The sequence below is a fragment of the Dasypus novemcinctus genome, chromosome 10, assembly GCF_030445035.2.
Source record: "Dasypus novemcinctus isolate mDasNov1 chromosome 10, mDasNov1.1.hap2, whole genome shotgun sequence".
NCBI classification, from domain to species: domain Eukaryota; kingdom Metazoa; phylum Chordata; class Mammalia; order Cingulata; family Dasypodidae; genus Dasypus; species Dasypus novemcinctus.
In genome coordinates this window covers 101,615,840-101,629,403 of record NC_080682.1, presented here as the reverse complement: position 1 = coordinate 101,629,403, position 13,564 = coordinate 101,615,840, and the positions used below count along the sequence as shown (strand labels likewise).

The following is a 13,564-nucleotide window of genomic DNA, read 5'->3' as shown; positions in this document are numbered from 1 at the left end:
ACATTCTACTGTGAGTGGGACTTGTAAGTGTACACAAAAAAACCAAGTAGCTATATATAAGAATCAGCTAATTTCACATAGTGATTAGTGAGATGATGCTAGTAAAATGGTGATGTAATAAAGAATGACTGAGGCTAATTTTGGATTTGGTAGTCAGGGACGCCTTCTCTGAGGAGCTGCCTTGAGCTGAGTCCTGAATAATATATATATTTATTTTTATTTCTCCTCCCCCCTCCCCCCCAGTTTGTAGTTTGTCTGTTCTCTGTGTCTATTTCTGCTGCTGCTTTGTCCGCTTCTGTTGTTGTCAGCGGCACGGGAATCTGTGTTTCTTTTCGTTGCGTCATCTTGTTGTGTCAGCTCTCCATGTGTGCCGCACCGTTCCTGGGCAGGCTGCACTTTCTTTGGCGCTGGTTGACTCTCCTTACTGGGCGCACTCCTTGCGCGTGGGGCTCCCCTACGCAGGGACACCCCTGCGTGGCAGGGCACTCCTTGTGCGCATCAGCACTGCACGTGAGCCAGCTCTACACGGGTCAAGGAGGCCCGGGGTTTGAATGCGGACCTCCCATGTGGTAGACGGACGCCCCAACCACTGGGCCAAGTCTGCTTCCCCTGAATAATATTAATACTAAGAACAAAGCTATGTAAAGATCTGTAGCATGAACTTTTCAGGCAGAGGGAAGAGCAAGTTTGTAGCAGAGAAGAGGCTTGATCTTATAGGATTAGCAAAGCCTTCCTCAAGAGAGAGGAGTTAAAGAAGACAGTTTATAACCAAAAGGAAATCAGGCATTGTTCTAGAGGACTTGAGAGGAATAATAGGTCAGTGTGAGTTAAAACGGTTTCATAGAAATGGTGAAACATGGATTGGTGAGTCAAGTAGGATTTGGATGAATAGAAAAGTCTGAGAGGGACTTTTAGGCAGACTAAGGTATAAGCAGAGTTGGAGCTGTGGGAATGAGGGGCCCTAGTGGGACTTAACGGTATTTCACAGGGAAAATGAGGTGGGGCCAAATTAAGGAAGGTCTAAAGAAAATGTAGTCAATGAAAAGCAAAGATTAGTGAAATGTTAAAGTCAGCATCTGGGTTGAAAAATCAACTCAGTGGAATGATAGGCTAGAGAACAGTGGTCAGTGGACATTTAGACCTTTGTAGTCTGTGTCCCCTTCTCCAGTGTGAGTTGTCTGTTTCCTGATTAATTTCATAGTGCTAAGCAGCTGCATAATCTGTTTGCTAACGTTGCTTTGTGGTTACCTTTCTGCCTAGTTAGCTATTTGGTAGAGCACTGAGGGCTCAGTCCCTTTGTGGGCCAGTTAGTGTACTCTGCTCCAGAGTTAAACACTGCATTTCTAATTCTGGTTAGAGAAAGGATAACAATGGTGTTCAGAAAGGGGAGGGCCATCTTGGTTTTAATACATCTGTGTAGAAGAAAAAATAACTTGTCCTAATGATGATGGGCTAGTAGTGGTACCTTATTGATGAGGAATCATTCATTCCTCATCTGACATTTGAGAGCCTAACTTGTGGCAGGCAATGAGCTATGTTTTGAGAATATATGAGATGTGAATGAGAAGACCAAATGTAAACATATTTCACAAGTTGCCTTTAAGATGCTAATTGCAAAGTATTGTAGGAGCATGGAAGAGAAAGAAACAAAATCAGCTCCACATTTATTGAGTGCCTGTTGTGTATCAGATACTATGATCAATGTTTTCCCAGTAAGAGCAACTTTATTTTTAATATAATAGTTGTACTGTATCAAAGTTTTTACAAAAGCACTTTTTACCTTCTCTCATTTTATTATCACCATAAATTAATAAGGTTAAGTAGAATAAGTACAATAATTATTCCCTTCTATAAATGAAGATTTTTAAAAGGACTGATTATGTTATGTGGCTTGCCTAAGGCTAATACTATATAGTGGTTGTATATATCTTTTTTTTTTTTAAGATTAAAAAAAATTTTTTTTATTTCTCTCCCTTTTCCCCTCCCACCCCCCCAGTTGTCTGCTCTCTGTGCCCATTCGCTGTGTGTTCTTCTGTGTCCGCTTGTATTCTTGTCAGCGGCATGCAGAATCTGTGTCTTTTAGTTGCGTCATCTTGTTGCATCAGCTCTCCGCGTATGTGGTGTCATTCCTGGGCAGACTGCACTTTTTTCGCCCTGGGCAGCTCTCTTTACGGGGCTCACTCCTTGCGCGTGGAGCTCCCCCACGCAGGGGATACCCCTGTGTGGCACGGCACTCCCTGCACGCATCAGTACTACGCGTGGGCCAGCTCACCACGCAGGTCAGGGAGGCCCGGGATTTGAACCTTGGACCTCCCATGTGGTAGGCAGACACCCTATCCTTTGGGCCAAATCTGTTTCTCCCTAATGATATGATTTTGACTAAGACTTAAATGAAGACTCCACTCTGGCTCCTGTATGGGGAATAGTCCATAAGGGGGCATGGGGGAAACGGATCATTTGGGAAGTTTTTGCAAGAATCCATCTGATTTATAATATAAAGAAAGGGAAGCCTTTTCATATAGAATCCCTAATTTTTGAAGATGGCAGCAGAGAAGACAAAAATAATTTCTTGATGAATCTCTTTGGGGTCTGAATCTTTTATCTGTGGAAGTAGCATTTCATGTTGGTCAATTTTAAAAGTTTACATGTTTTTTCCATTTTTGCATCTTTGACATTGCCATCTTAATAAGTGCTAACATGAATTGTTTGGTTTTATTTTTCAGATGGCCGCCAAGAGCGGGTCATGTTTGACAAAATCACTTCTCGAATCCAGAAGCTTTGCTATGGACTCAATATGGACTTCGTTGATCCTGTAAGTAAATATGGTTTATATCTTGGGTTCCTTGGCTTCATGTGGTTCTTTTTTACTTTTCTCGTATCTATGGTCCTTCATTCACCTCCTGATATATATTTTGGTTTGATAGTCTACTTATACCCTTGCATATAAAATGTGAATTCATTGCTTAAAACTTTTTCTTAATTTGGCTTCATGTGGTTCTTTTTTACTTTTCTCGTATCTATGGTCCTTCATTCACCTCCTGATATATATTTTGGTTTGATAGTCTACTTATACCCTTGCATATAAAATGTGAATTCATTGCTTAAAACTTTTTCTTAATTTTGGTTTTGTCCTGGGTGTGTTTTCATTTTTGAGAGAACTATCAATGTGAGCAAAGCAGAAAACTTAACATTAGCATTTCATGTAAGAGCTTTCCTGAGTGAATTGACTTATTCATAAAAGGAAAAGCCTGTAGTAAAGATTGTTTTGGAACTATGGTCATTTGGGTAGGGACTAGGTTGAAATTTGCTTTTTCATTATCTAGGTAGATGAAAGCATTTAAGTAATATAAAGTAGATTTCAGCGTCAGTGTTTAAGAACTATTCCTAAGCAAGTTGTTCTTCTTTTCTCCTTATCCTTTGCAATTCCTCTACTCCAGAACATCATCATTCCTTATCCAGACTGCTGTTGCTAGTAGTTGCTAAAGTATCGTCCTGGCCTTCCTCTAATCTTGTGCTCTTCAGATCCGGAATGGTGTTTCTAAAATGCAAATTTCCAGAATTCCTTTCTCAAGCCCACCTGTATTGTCCCAGCCTTATTTACGTATTTTATCTGTACTGCTGTAGCACCTATGCTCACCTCTAATATTAATCATGTAATCTGGAATTTATGTCTTTCTCTTCTAGAATTGAGGATGGGCTGAATCTTATTCTTATGATATTGACAGTTCATGACACACACATAATTAGATACTTGATGTCTTAGTTTGCTAAAAGCTGCCCAAGCAAAATATCAAAAATGGATTGGCTTTTTTTTTTTTTAAAGATTTATTTATTTACTTATATTTCCCCCTTCCCCTCCTTCCACCCTGCTGTTTTTGCTGTCTGTGTTGTCTTCTCTTCTCATTTTCTCTCCTTTAGGATTCACCAGGATTCGATCCAGGAGACCCCTGATGTGGAGAGAGGTTCCCTGTCAATTGCACCACCTCAGTTCCTGGTTTCTGCTGCGCTTCACCTTGACTCTCCCCTTGTCTCTCTTTTGATGGGTCATCCTCTTGCTGCATGACTCACTTGCACAGGCACTGGCTCACCATGCGGACACTTATACGGGTGCTGGCTCACCATGCAGGCACTTGCGCTCACCATGTGGGCACTGGCTTGCCATGCAGGCATGCTTTCTCTTCTTTTACACCAGGAGGCCCCAGGGATCAAACCCAGGTCCTCCCATATGGTAGACAGAAACCCTATCACTTGAACCACATCCGCTTCCCTGGGTTGGCTTTTATAATGGAAATTTATTAGGGTAAAAGCTTACAGTTCCTAGACTGTGAAAATGTCCAAATCAAGGCATCATCAGAGATGTTGTCTCATCAAAGACTGGCTGCTGGTGATCCTAGATTCCTGCCATGTGGCAAGGCAAAATGGCAGCCAGTCTCTGCATTCTCCCCCTGGCTGCTTTCTCCCCTAGTCCAGTTGTGTGCAGTCAGGTACAGGACTCAACTCCCCTCGTCTCCAGGGTCATAGCTTTGGGGCTGCTCCATCGATTTCAGACTCTTAGAGATTCTTTGTCTCTCTGTAGCTGCCATTGATTCTGGAGTCTTCTCTCACGTGACGGCTCTCCTTCTCTGTAATCTCATCCTTTTATTAGGATTTTTAATGGAGTTTTATGTAGAACTCCAGAAAAAGGATTAGCACCTAATCCTTTGTGGGTCCCATAGTCTAATCAAAGGCCCTAAACTGAAGTGATCTGATCAAGAATGACATAATCAAAAGGTCCCTTAACTGAATCTAATCAAAAGGTCCTGCATGCAGTAGGTTCACATGCACAGGAATAGGTTAGCTTAAAAACATGATTTTCTGGGGCCCATAAAAGACTCAAACCAGCACACTTGATAAATGTTGACTTGATCAAAATAAGCTTAAGACAAGAGAAAATAATTTTACACAATTTAAAAATATGCTTATTACATTCTTATTATATTCTTTTATATTTAGATCTTCTAGACAAAAATTAGAATAGTAGTATGTTAAAGTTGAAATGAGGTTGTGAGGTCATCTTCTTTCATTTTCCTTGTTTTATAGATGAGGAAGGTCCAAAGAGGGAAAAGGAGTGACTTGTGCAAGTTAGTGGGAGTGTAGGAAGAAGAACCCAGGTCTCTTGACTCCTAGATGTTTTTTTTTTTAAAGATTTATTTGTTTATTTATTTCTCTCCCCTCTCCCCCCACCCCGGTTGTCTGTTCTCTGTGTCTGTTTGCTGCGTCTTCTTTGTCCACTTCTGTTGTTGTCAGTGGCACGGAAATCTGTTTCCTTTTGCTAGGTCATCTTGTGTCAGCTCTCCGTGAGTGCAGCACCGTTCCTGGGCAGGCTGCACTTTCTTTCCCGCTGGGCGGCTCTCCTTACAGGGCACACTCCTTGTGCGTGGGGCTCCCCTATGCAGGGGACACCCCTGCGTGGCACGGCACTCCCTGCGCGCATCAGCACTGCACATGGGCCAGCTGCACAGGGGTCAAGGAGGCCTGGGGTTTGAACCGCGGACCTCCCATGTGGTAGATGGATGCCCTAACCACTGGGCCAAGTCTGCCGCCCCCTCCTAGATGTTTTAATTCCTCATTTTCTCTCTATTACATTTCAGAGTGTGGGGGTGCTTCCTGGGGTAGAGTTGAAAAAATCTGTTTATGTATTAGCTCTGGCACAGTTTGCACACAGATGTCATTTTTTCCAGGTAGTACCAGAAACTACTTGCAAGACTTCATTTCTCTTTTGGTAAGCACAGCTTATCTACTGAATTTGGGAAGAAAGTGATCAGGAGCAATTTGGGCTTAGCTATAATTAATTAGAATATATTACAAACTAGTAATTCCTTTTTCTTTGAACGCACGTGCACATATATGAATACATTCCTATGTTTGGGGAGGTGTGCTTTAGTCACCTTGGAAATGCATCCATTTTCTGTTGGATTATGCTTTTTCTTTTTTTTCTTTTTTTTTAAGGGTCAGTAAACATACATACATGTACAACTTAGAATATGTTTCTCTTAAAAATGAAAGAAATTGTCAATGTGGCCATGAGTGGAGGGTGTGGGGAATGGGGTATATGGGGACCTCTTATATTTTTTAAGGTAACATTTTTGTGATTCATGTATCTTTAAAAAAAAAAAAAAAGAATACAATTTTTAAAAATGTATTAACATTTGAATTACATGTTTTAAACTTCAAATATCTTATCACATGGTCTTGAAAACAGTGAAATATATGTGTTTGAATGGGATTTGGAGCCAGAAAACTTAAGCAATAATATATCTTGGGCAAGTCCTAGTAACCTGAGCCTTAGGCTCCTCACATAAAGTGGTGATAATAATAATGCCCATCTCACAAGGTGATTATGAAATGTCAGAGAAGATTATGAATTACACTTAGTAATTCATGAAGTACTAAAGAAACAGTAATTGTTGAAAAATACTTGATGACTCAGTCCCAACCCTATTTTATAACTTCGTCTTTAATTGGAATGATGAAAGTTAGATTCATTTGATTTCCTGTACTTGTCCCTAGCTGGAATTGGGGAAAAGTGGGAAGAGAAAGCTGGAATCTTTATCACAAAGGGAGAATTTGAATGAAAGATGGGGGAATACTTACGGAAGTATTGGTCTGTTTTCAGCTATTTCCTCATCTTTTTCAAGACTGCACTTGGTTGTTTTTTTTTAAGTGATGCCTTTTCATTGTCTATGTAGTATGTTTTTTCTGGCAGCTCTTGGTTTATGAATTCTCATTACTATATTTTCCACAGTCCATCTTTTTGAAAAGTAATTTCTCAGAAAACAGTTGTCTGTTTTCTTATGATATAAATAAATTTTATTTTTATTTTATTTTTTTGAGATACTGGGGCTAGGGATTGAACCTGAGACTTTGTATGTGGGAAGCTGGTACTCAACCACTGAGCCACATCGGCTCCCCTGAGTTGGTTTTTTTGTTTGTTTGCTTGTTTGTTTTTGTTTTTGTTTCTGGGAGGCACTGGAAACCTCCCAAGTGGGAAGGACACACTCAACTGCTTGAGCTACCTCTGCTCCCTGATTATTTTCTTAATTGCTTTTTTAAAGGAAGCTACATGTATTGGTCTGCCAAAGGGGTGCTGATGCAAAGTACCAGAAATCTATTGGCTTTTATAAAGGGTATTTATTTGGGGGTAAACACAGTTGTAATGCCCTAAAGAGTCCAGCTCAAGGTTACTTGCTCACCAAAATCTGTTGATGTGGTTGAAGCAAGATAGCGGGTGACCTCTGCCTGGTCACTCCTTCCTTCTTCCTCTTAAGGCTCCATTCTCTTTGGCTGCAAAGGCAAATGGCTCACCTCTCCCCAGGGCTCCAGGATCAAAACTGGCAAAGTTCTGTCTCTTGTCTATGGAGCTCTTGTGTTTTCTTCTGTGTGTTTTCTTGAGTGAGTGTTTGTTTCTGTAACTTACCAACGAGACAGGACTTAAACTGAGTTACACCCTACTGACATTGTTGAATCAAAGCCCTTATCTTAACATAATTTAATTAATCAAAGACATCGCAGCTGAATCTAATACAATCAAAGGGGATCATACCCAGCGGAACAGACCAGTGGATAAACATAATCTCTCTGTAATTTATAAATAATCTCAAACTGCTACACTGTGTTGGTTCTTAGAAACTCACAAGTAACTCTTGGTTTTGTTTTGTAGGCTCAGATCACCATGAAAGTAATACAAGGCTTATATAGTGGGGTCACCACTGTGGAACTAGACACTTTGGCTGCTGAAACTGCTGCGACCTTGACTACTAAGCACCCTGACTATGCCATATTGGCAGCAAGGATTGCTGTCTCTAACTTGCACAAAGAAACAAAGAAAGTGTTCAGTGGTGAGTGGGGTAAAAAAGTTAGAAAGAATATCGTGTTCTTGGAAAATTTATAGTACTAAAAAGAAACTTTATATGTCAATAGAAAAGTAACACCGTGTTTAAAATAGCAAAATGTGCAAGTTAGTTGCAATGAGGGGACTAGAACTTCTTATTTCTTTATACTGCTGGCCTGCTGAATTAAAGAATCAATGGATCCTTGATCCCTTTTTTGTTCTTTGGGGGGAAAAGACTCTTTAGACAACTGGTGGTGGTGGTTGGAAAAGGAATAATATTTATCAATAAATTCTGGCTTAAACAACAAAATGTAACATTTGATCTCTTTTCACTATTAGCAACCACTTTGTTCCATCACTCTCATTTCAGAGAATGTGGACCAAGGAAGGTTAAATAATTCATTCAGTTTGTAAGAAACCAGCTGGTAGACTAGCTGAGATTAAAAATCTTTTGACTCTGAATTCTAGACCTATTATGTATATAATAAATATAATAGATTACAATCATTTTACCCTCTCTCTTTAGTAGATCTGTTGTAGAGTCTATTCTCCTGAAATTGATCTATAAATTCAATTCAGTCCCAATCAAAACTCCACCAATGTGTATGTACATATTTGTAAATGCAGAGGGGCAAGGATTACTATAATGTCTTGAAGAGTAAAATGAGAGACTTAGTAAATATGTTTTTTTTTTTGAGGTACTGGGATGGGGATCGAACCCGGGACACTAGTAAATGGGAAGCTGCTGCTCAACACTGAGCCACATTGGCTGCTCTGAGTTAGTTTTTTCATTTATTTGCTTGTTGTTTTTTTTTTGTTTGTTTTGTTTTGGTTTAAGGAGGCACCAGGAACCGAACCTGGGACCTCCCCTGTGGGAAGCAGGCACTCAACCTCTTGAGCCACATCTGCTCCCTTAAATGTGCTTTTTTTCAGAAGTGAAATGCTTGGGATTACAGATTCTGAGTTTTATGTTGATTTTCTATTCTGTTAGGATCAAGTTTACTGGGGAGAAGAGATTATAATTTCCACATTTCCTTATTTTCATTCAGCAATTCTCAGTGGAGAGTGGATATGAGAATCACCTTGAGATCTTTTTTCAAATTATAAGAGCTTTATACTCACTAACTTTGGAAGGGCATTTCCTTAAGTGAGGTGTTATTATGTATTTATTCAATATACATGTTTATTGACCATCTTTTATGCTAAGTTTTGAGGTGTTGGAATGGAAATAAAGGTTGAGAACCACTGTTTTAAACTATTACCTGAATATTGAATTTGGTGTTAAGTGGTTTTGTGACATTTTCATTTTTTGTTTTTTTCAGATGTGATGGAAGACCTCTACAACTACATTAACCCTCACAATGGCAAACACTCTCCCATGGTGGCCAAGACAACATTGGATATTGTTTTGGCCAATAAAGATGTGCGTATAATGTGTGTGTGTGTTTTGTTTTTTTTTTTTTTTGCTGCTGGGGGGCTGGGGATTGAACCTGGGACCTTGTATGTAGGAAGCTAGTGCTCAACCACTAAACCACATAGGCTTCCCTCAGTTGGGTTTTTCGTTTGTTTTGCTTGTTGTTTGTTTTTTTCAGGAGGCACCAGGAACCAAATCCAGGACCTCCCATGTAGGAGGCGGGTGCTCAACCACTTGACCCACATCTGCTCCTTAATGCTTTTCTAATAAAACATTTTTGAGTTTTTATTTTAAAGTGATATGTACATTAAAAAAAAAATTAGTACAAAGGAAATAAGGTGGAAAATATTTCTTCTAGTCTGAATCCTCGTTATCCTCTCTAGAAGCAACAATATTTTATCATTTTGAAATGTATTCTTCCAGAGCTGCTCCCTGTGTGTATGTGTACTATATGTTTTCCTTCTAGTGGTAGCATACTATGCATAGTGTTCTTGCTGATGCTTTTTTAACCTACCAGTATATATCTATGAGGTTGTTCTGTATCAGTATTTATGAAATTATAGCATAGCATTCCATTTTGTAAATAATATTATCACTATGTATATGTAAGCCTATATCTAGTGATGAACATTTAAGTTGTTTTTCATTTACTGCTGTGGTGAATATCCTTGTATGGTAGGTATTTTGCACATAGATAAATATATCTGTAAGATAAATCCCTCAAGTGAAATTGCTGAGCCAAAGAATATATGCATTCAAAATTTAATAGAGGTGAGTGGATGTATGTAGCTCAAGTGGTTGAGCCTCTGATTCCTGTGTGCAAGGTCTCGGGTTTGACCCTGGTACCTCCTAAAAACAAAGCAAACAAGCAAAAAACCAACTCTCACTAGAGAGTGGATGTCCTGGGTTCAATCTCCAGTACCTCTTGAAAAAAAAATTTTAATAGTCATTGACAAACTGGCTCCCAGAAAGGTCACTCAGGTTGAATTTTAAAAGATCTTGCTCAGCAATTTAAAAATTATTCACTAGTGTTCCAATTCCTTTCTTAACTAGATTTCAGAGTATAGAAAGGAAAAGATAGAAAGGGCCAATCCAGGCTCCTTGCACACAGGATTTATTTACTATGAGTATCTGAAAAGAATAGAAGCCACTGTTAACATTAAGTAATAGAATGATTAGTTGACTACCTCTCTAAATATATATTTGATGCCAAAGATACTAAGAAAATTCTGAGTTGTTTATGTGTTGTTATATCTTGAAGACAGGTTAAAGACAAAAATAACAACTACAGCAAAAACTGTGTCTATAGGATAAATATCGATAGTCAGATAGTTCAGTTCTCCACTATTCACTCGAGGCCCCTACCTGCCTTTGACGATAAAAGTGCCCTTAAAAACTCAAAGAGAGGGGAGTGGATGAGGCTCTGTGGTTGAGCACCTGCTTCCCATGTATGAAGTCCTGGGTTCAGTCTCTGGTATCTCCTAAAAACACACACACAATTTTAGAGAAAGGGGAAGCAGAGTTTGTTAAAGATTTTTCTACTTCTTGGACATGGATCATTATGTAGAAACGTTAGTATTTTTAAAAACTGGCTTCATTTTTCTCTATTCATAATGATTATTTGTACCTAATTGCTTTTGTTTTCCTCTAAAAGGCTTTATAGCCTACAAAAACTCTGGCACTAAGTCAGCTATAAAATCCTGCTGTCACAACAATGGATTTTTAAAAAACATTTAAAGAATCTTATGTCTTAAAAAGCCTTAGAATTCTCATAACCCTTCTGTCACTGTTTATCATATGTATTGTTATGTTCGAATTCAATAAATTTTTAAGTAAAAATATGTATTTGTAATTACATGGTACCAATACCTATGAATCAATAGCCAATCCAAAAGAAGTTTTAAGGATAAGAATGTAATCCCTTTTATGCTTATGTTCTTCCCCTCTTTAATTTGAGATGTACTGTAAGTGTAATGGCAGTTTTGGAAAATCACATTTAATCATACAACCTGTATTTGTGTGTTCTCTTCTAGTCTTTTAATATGCATGTTCTAAAAACTAATTAGGTTACTCAATTTATATACTTTTTCTTTGTCTTAATCTTAGATATGAATTTCTAGTCTATAGCAATAATCTTAGTGCTACCTTTTTTTTTTTTTTTGCATTTTATATCTTTTAGTTCTTGAGTCAGGGCTCAAAGATATCAGATTTTGTGAAAATAAGTCATTGAAAATATATTTTCTATTAATTTTAGTTATGATTTCTTTTTTTTTCCCTATCAGCGCCTGAATTCTGCCATTATTTATGACCGAGACTTCTCTTACAATTACTTTGGCTTTAAGGTAAATAATGAGTTTCAGATAAGTGGTAATTTCTCCAAAATCAGGATATACAGGATTTTCTTTATGTTTTAGTAATACAGTTATAAAGGCAATGAGTTGTTGGGAGTTATAATGGAATTGGAGGATTAGTGGGATTAGGGTAAAGGTGCTGGTTTGAATTAATGCAAAGAAAGCATATCTATTTTCAATTTTTCAATTTTCTAAATATTTCTTCTGGAATTATTGAGGAAATATGCCAACAGATAATTTGCCAAAATTATTCCATATTCTACTGTTTATGAAACAACTGTTCACTATGTGCCAAGTGCTTTTCTGGGTATTTTTGTGTTAATTGGCAGTATAGTGTAGTGTTTGAGAGCACAAATGCTGGTCTGAGACCACCTGGATTCAAATCTCTGCCTTTTACTAAGTTTTTGAAAAAATTTTTTATTGATGTATATCATGCATACATCAACACACAAATAAAAGTGTGTAGTAAAGATTGCAAACTTACAAAATAAACATATGTAATATCACACAGGGGTCTCATACATCACCTCTCCACCAACTCTTTGCATTGGTGTGAAATATTTCTTACAAACTATACAAGAGCATTGTCAAAATATTACTACCAACTATATTCCTTATCTTATATTTGGTGTGTTTTTCCCCCAACCCAATCTATTTTTTTTTTTAATGTATTTTTATTACAGATATTATGAACTTGCAAAACAATCATACAGATGTGTAGATTTGCCATACAACTGCACACCCTGGTGGAACATTTGTTATAGATTGTGAGATAATATCATCAGACTGTTACCACCAATCATGGTCCATAGCATACATTTGGCACACTTTTTCCATACATCTCCATTATCAACACAGTATAGCTTGGCATTAATGCAAGAATATTATAGTATTGCTGTTAACCACAGTCTATAGGTCACACCAATTGTAGTTTTCCCATGTTTCTCCATAATCCCATCACCCTGCAATAGTGATGTACATCTGCTCTAGCTCACAGAAGGACTCTCTTGCATTTGTACCTTTAACCACAATTCTCAACCACCTCTGTGTTCACTGTGTTATTCAGTCCCTAGGTTATTATTTAGCCTTCTTTCTATTGACTTTTTCTTCCCCAGACTACCTTTTTCAGTCACAATCCCATTTATAAACTAGTCGTTACTCACTATCATGTGTTACTCTCAACTATCCATTTCCACACTTTCACAGTCAAGTTAATTAAAACGTCTACGTGCATTAAGTATCTTTAGCTCTTCTCAACCCTCCTCTTAATCTTTTTATAACCTATACTCTAGCTTTTAATTCCATGTGTTTATTATATGTATTTAGTTCATATTAATGAGACCATGCAATATTTGTCCTTTTGTGTCTGGCTTACTTCGCTTAGTATAATGCCTTCAAGACTCATCCATGTTATCACATATGTCCAAATTTCATTTCTTCTTCTTGTAGCATATTATTCCAACATATATATATATATATATATACCATATTTTGTTTATCCAGTCATTGATGGATGTACACTTGGGTTGTTTCCATCTTTTGGCAATTGTGAACAATGCTGCTATGAACATTAGTGTGCAGATGTCTGTTCGTGTCATAGTTTTTAGTTCTTCTGGATATATTCCTAGTAGAGGAATTGCTGGATCATATGGCAGTTCTATATTTAGCTTCCCGAGGAACCGCCAAACTCTTCCACAGAGGCTGCACCATTTTACACTCCCACCAACAGTGAAGGAGTGTTCTTATTTCTCCACATCCTCTCCAGCACTAATTTTTGTCTGTTTTTTAAATAATGGTCATTCTGTGTGGTGTTAGATGATATCTTATTGTTGTTTTAATTTGCATTTCCCTAATAGCTAGTGATATGGAACATTTTTCATGTGCTCTTTGGCCATTTGTATTTCCTCTCTGGAGAAATGTCTATTTAAA

The 13,564-nt window shown here is 37.9% G+C and overlaps 1 protein-coding gene across 1 annotated transcript in view; it reads left to right on the top strand.

Moving 5' to 3' along the window:
* Positions 1-13,564, top strand: part of RRM1 (ribonucleotide reductase catalytic subunit M1) — a 47,032-nt gene that overhangs the window by 4,617 nt on the left and 28,851 nt on the right. The window contains exons 2-5 of the mRNA XM_058305831.2: positions 2,724-2,812; positions 7,700-7,877; positions 9,193-9,293; positions 11,567-11,626. Coding sequence (XP_058161814.1) covers positions 2,724-2,812; positions 7,700-7,877; positions 9,193-9,293; positions 11,567-11,626 — 428 coding nt within the window. The remainder of the gene's footprint in view (positions 1-2,723; positions 2,813-7,699; positions 7,878-9,192; positions 9,294-11,566; positions 11,627-13,564) is intronic.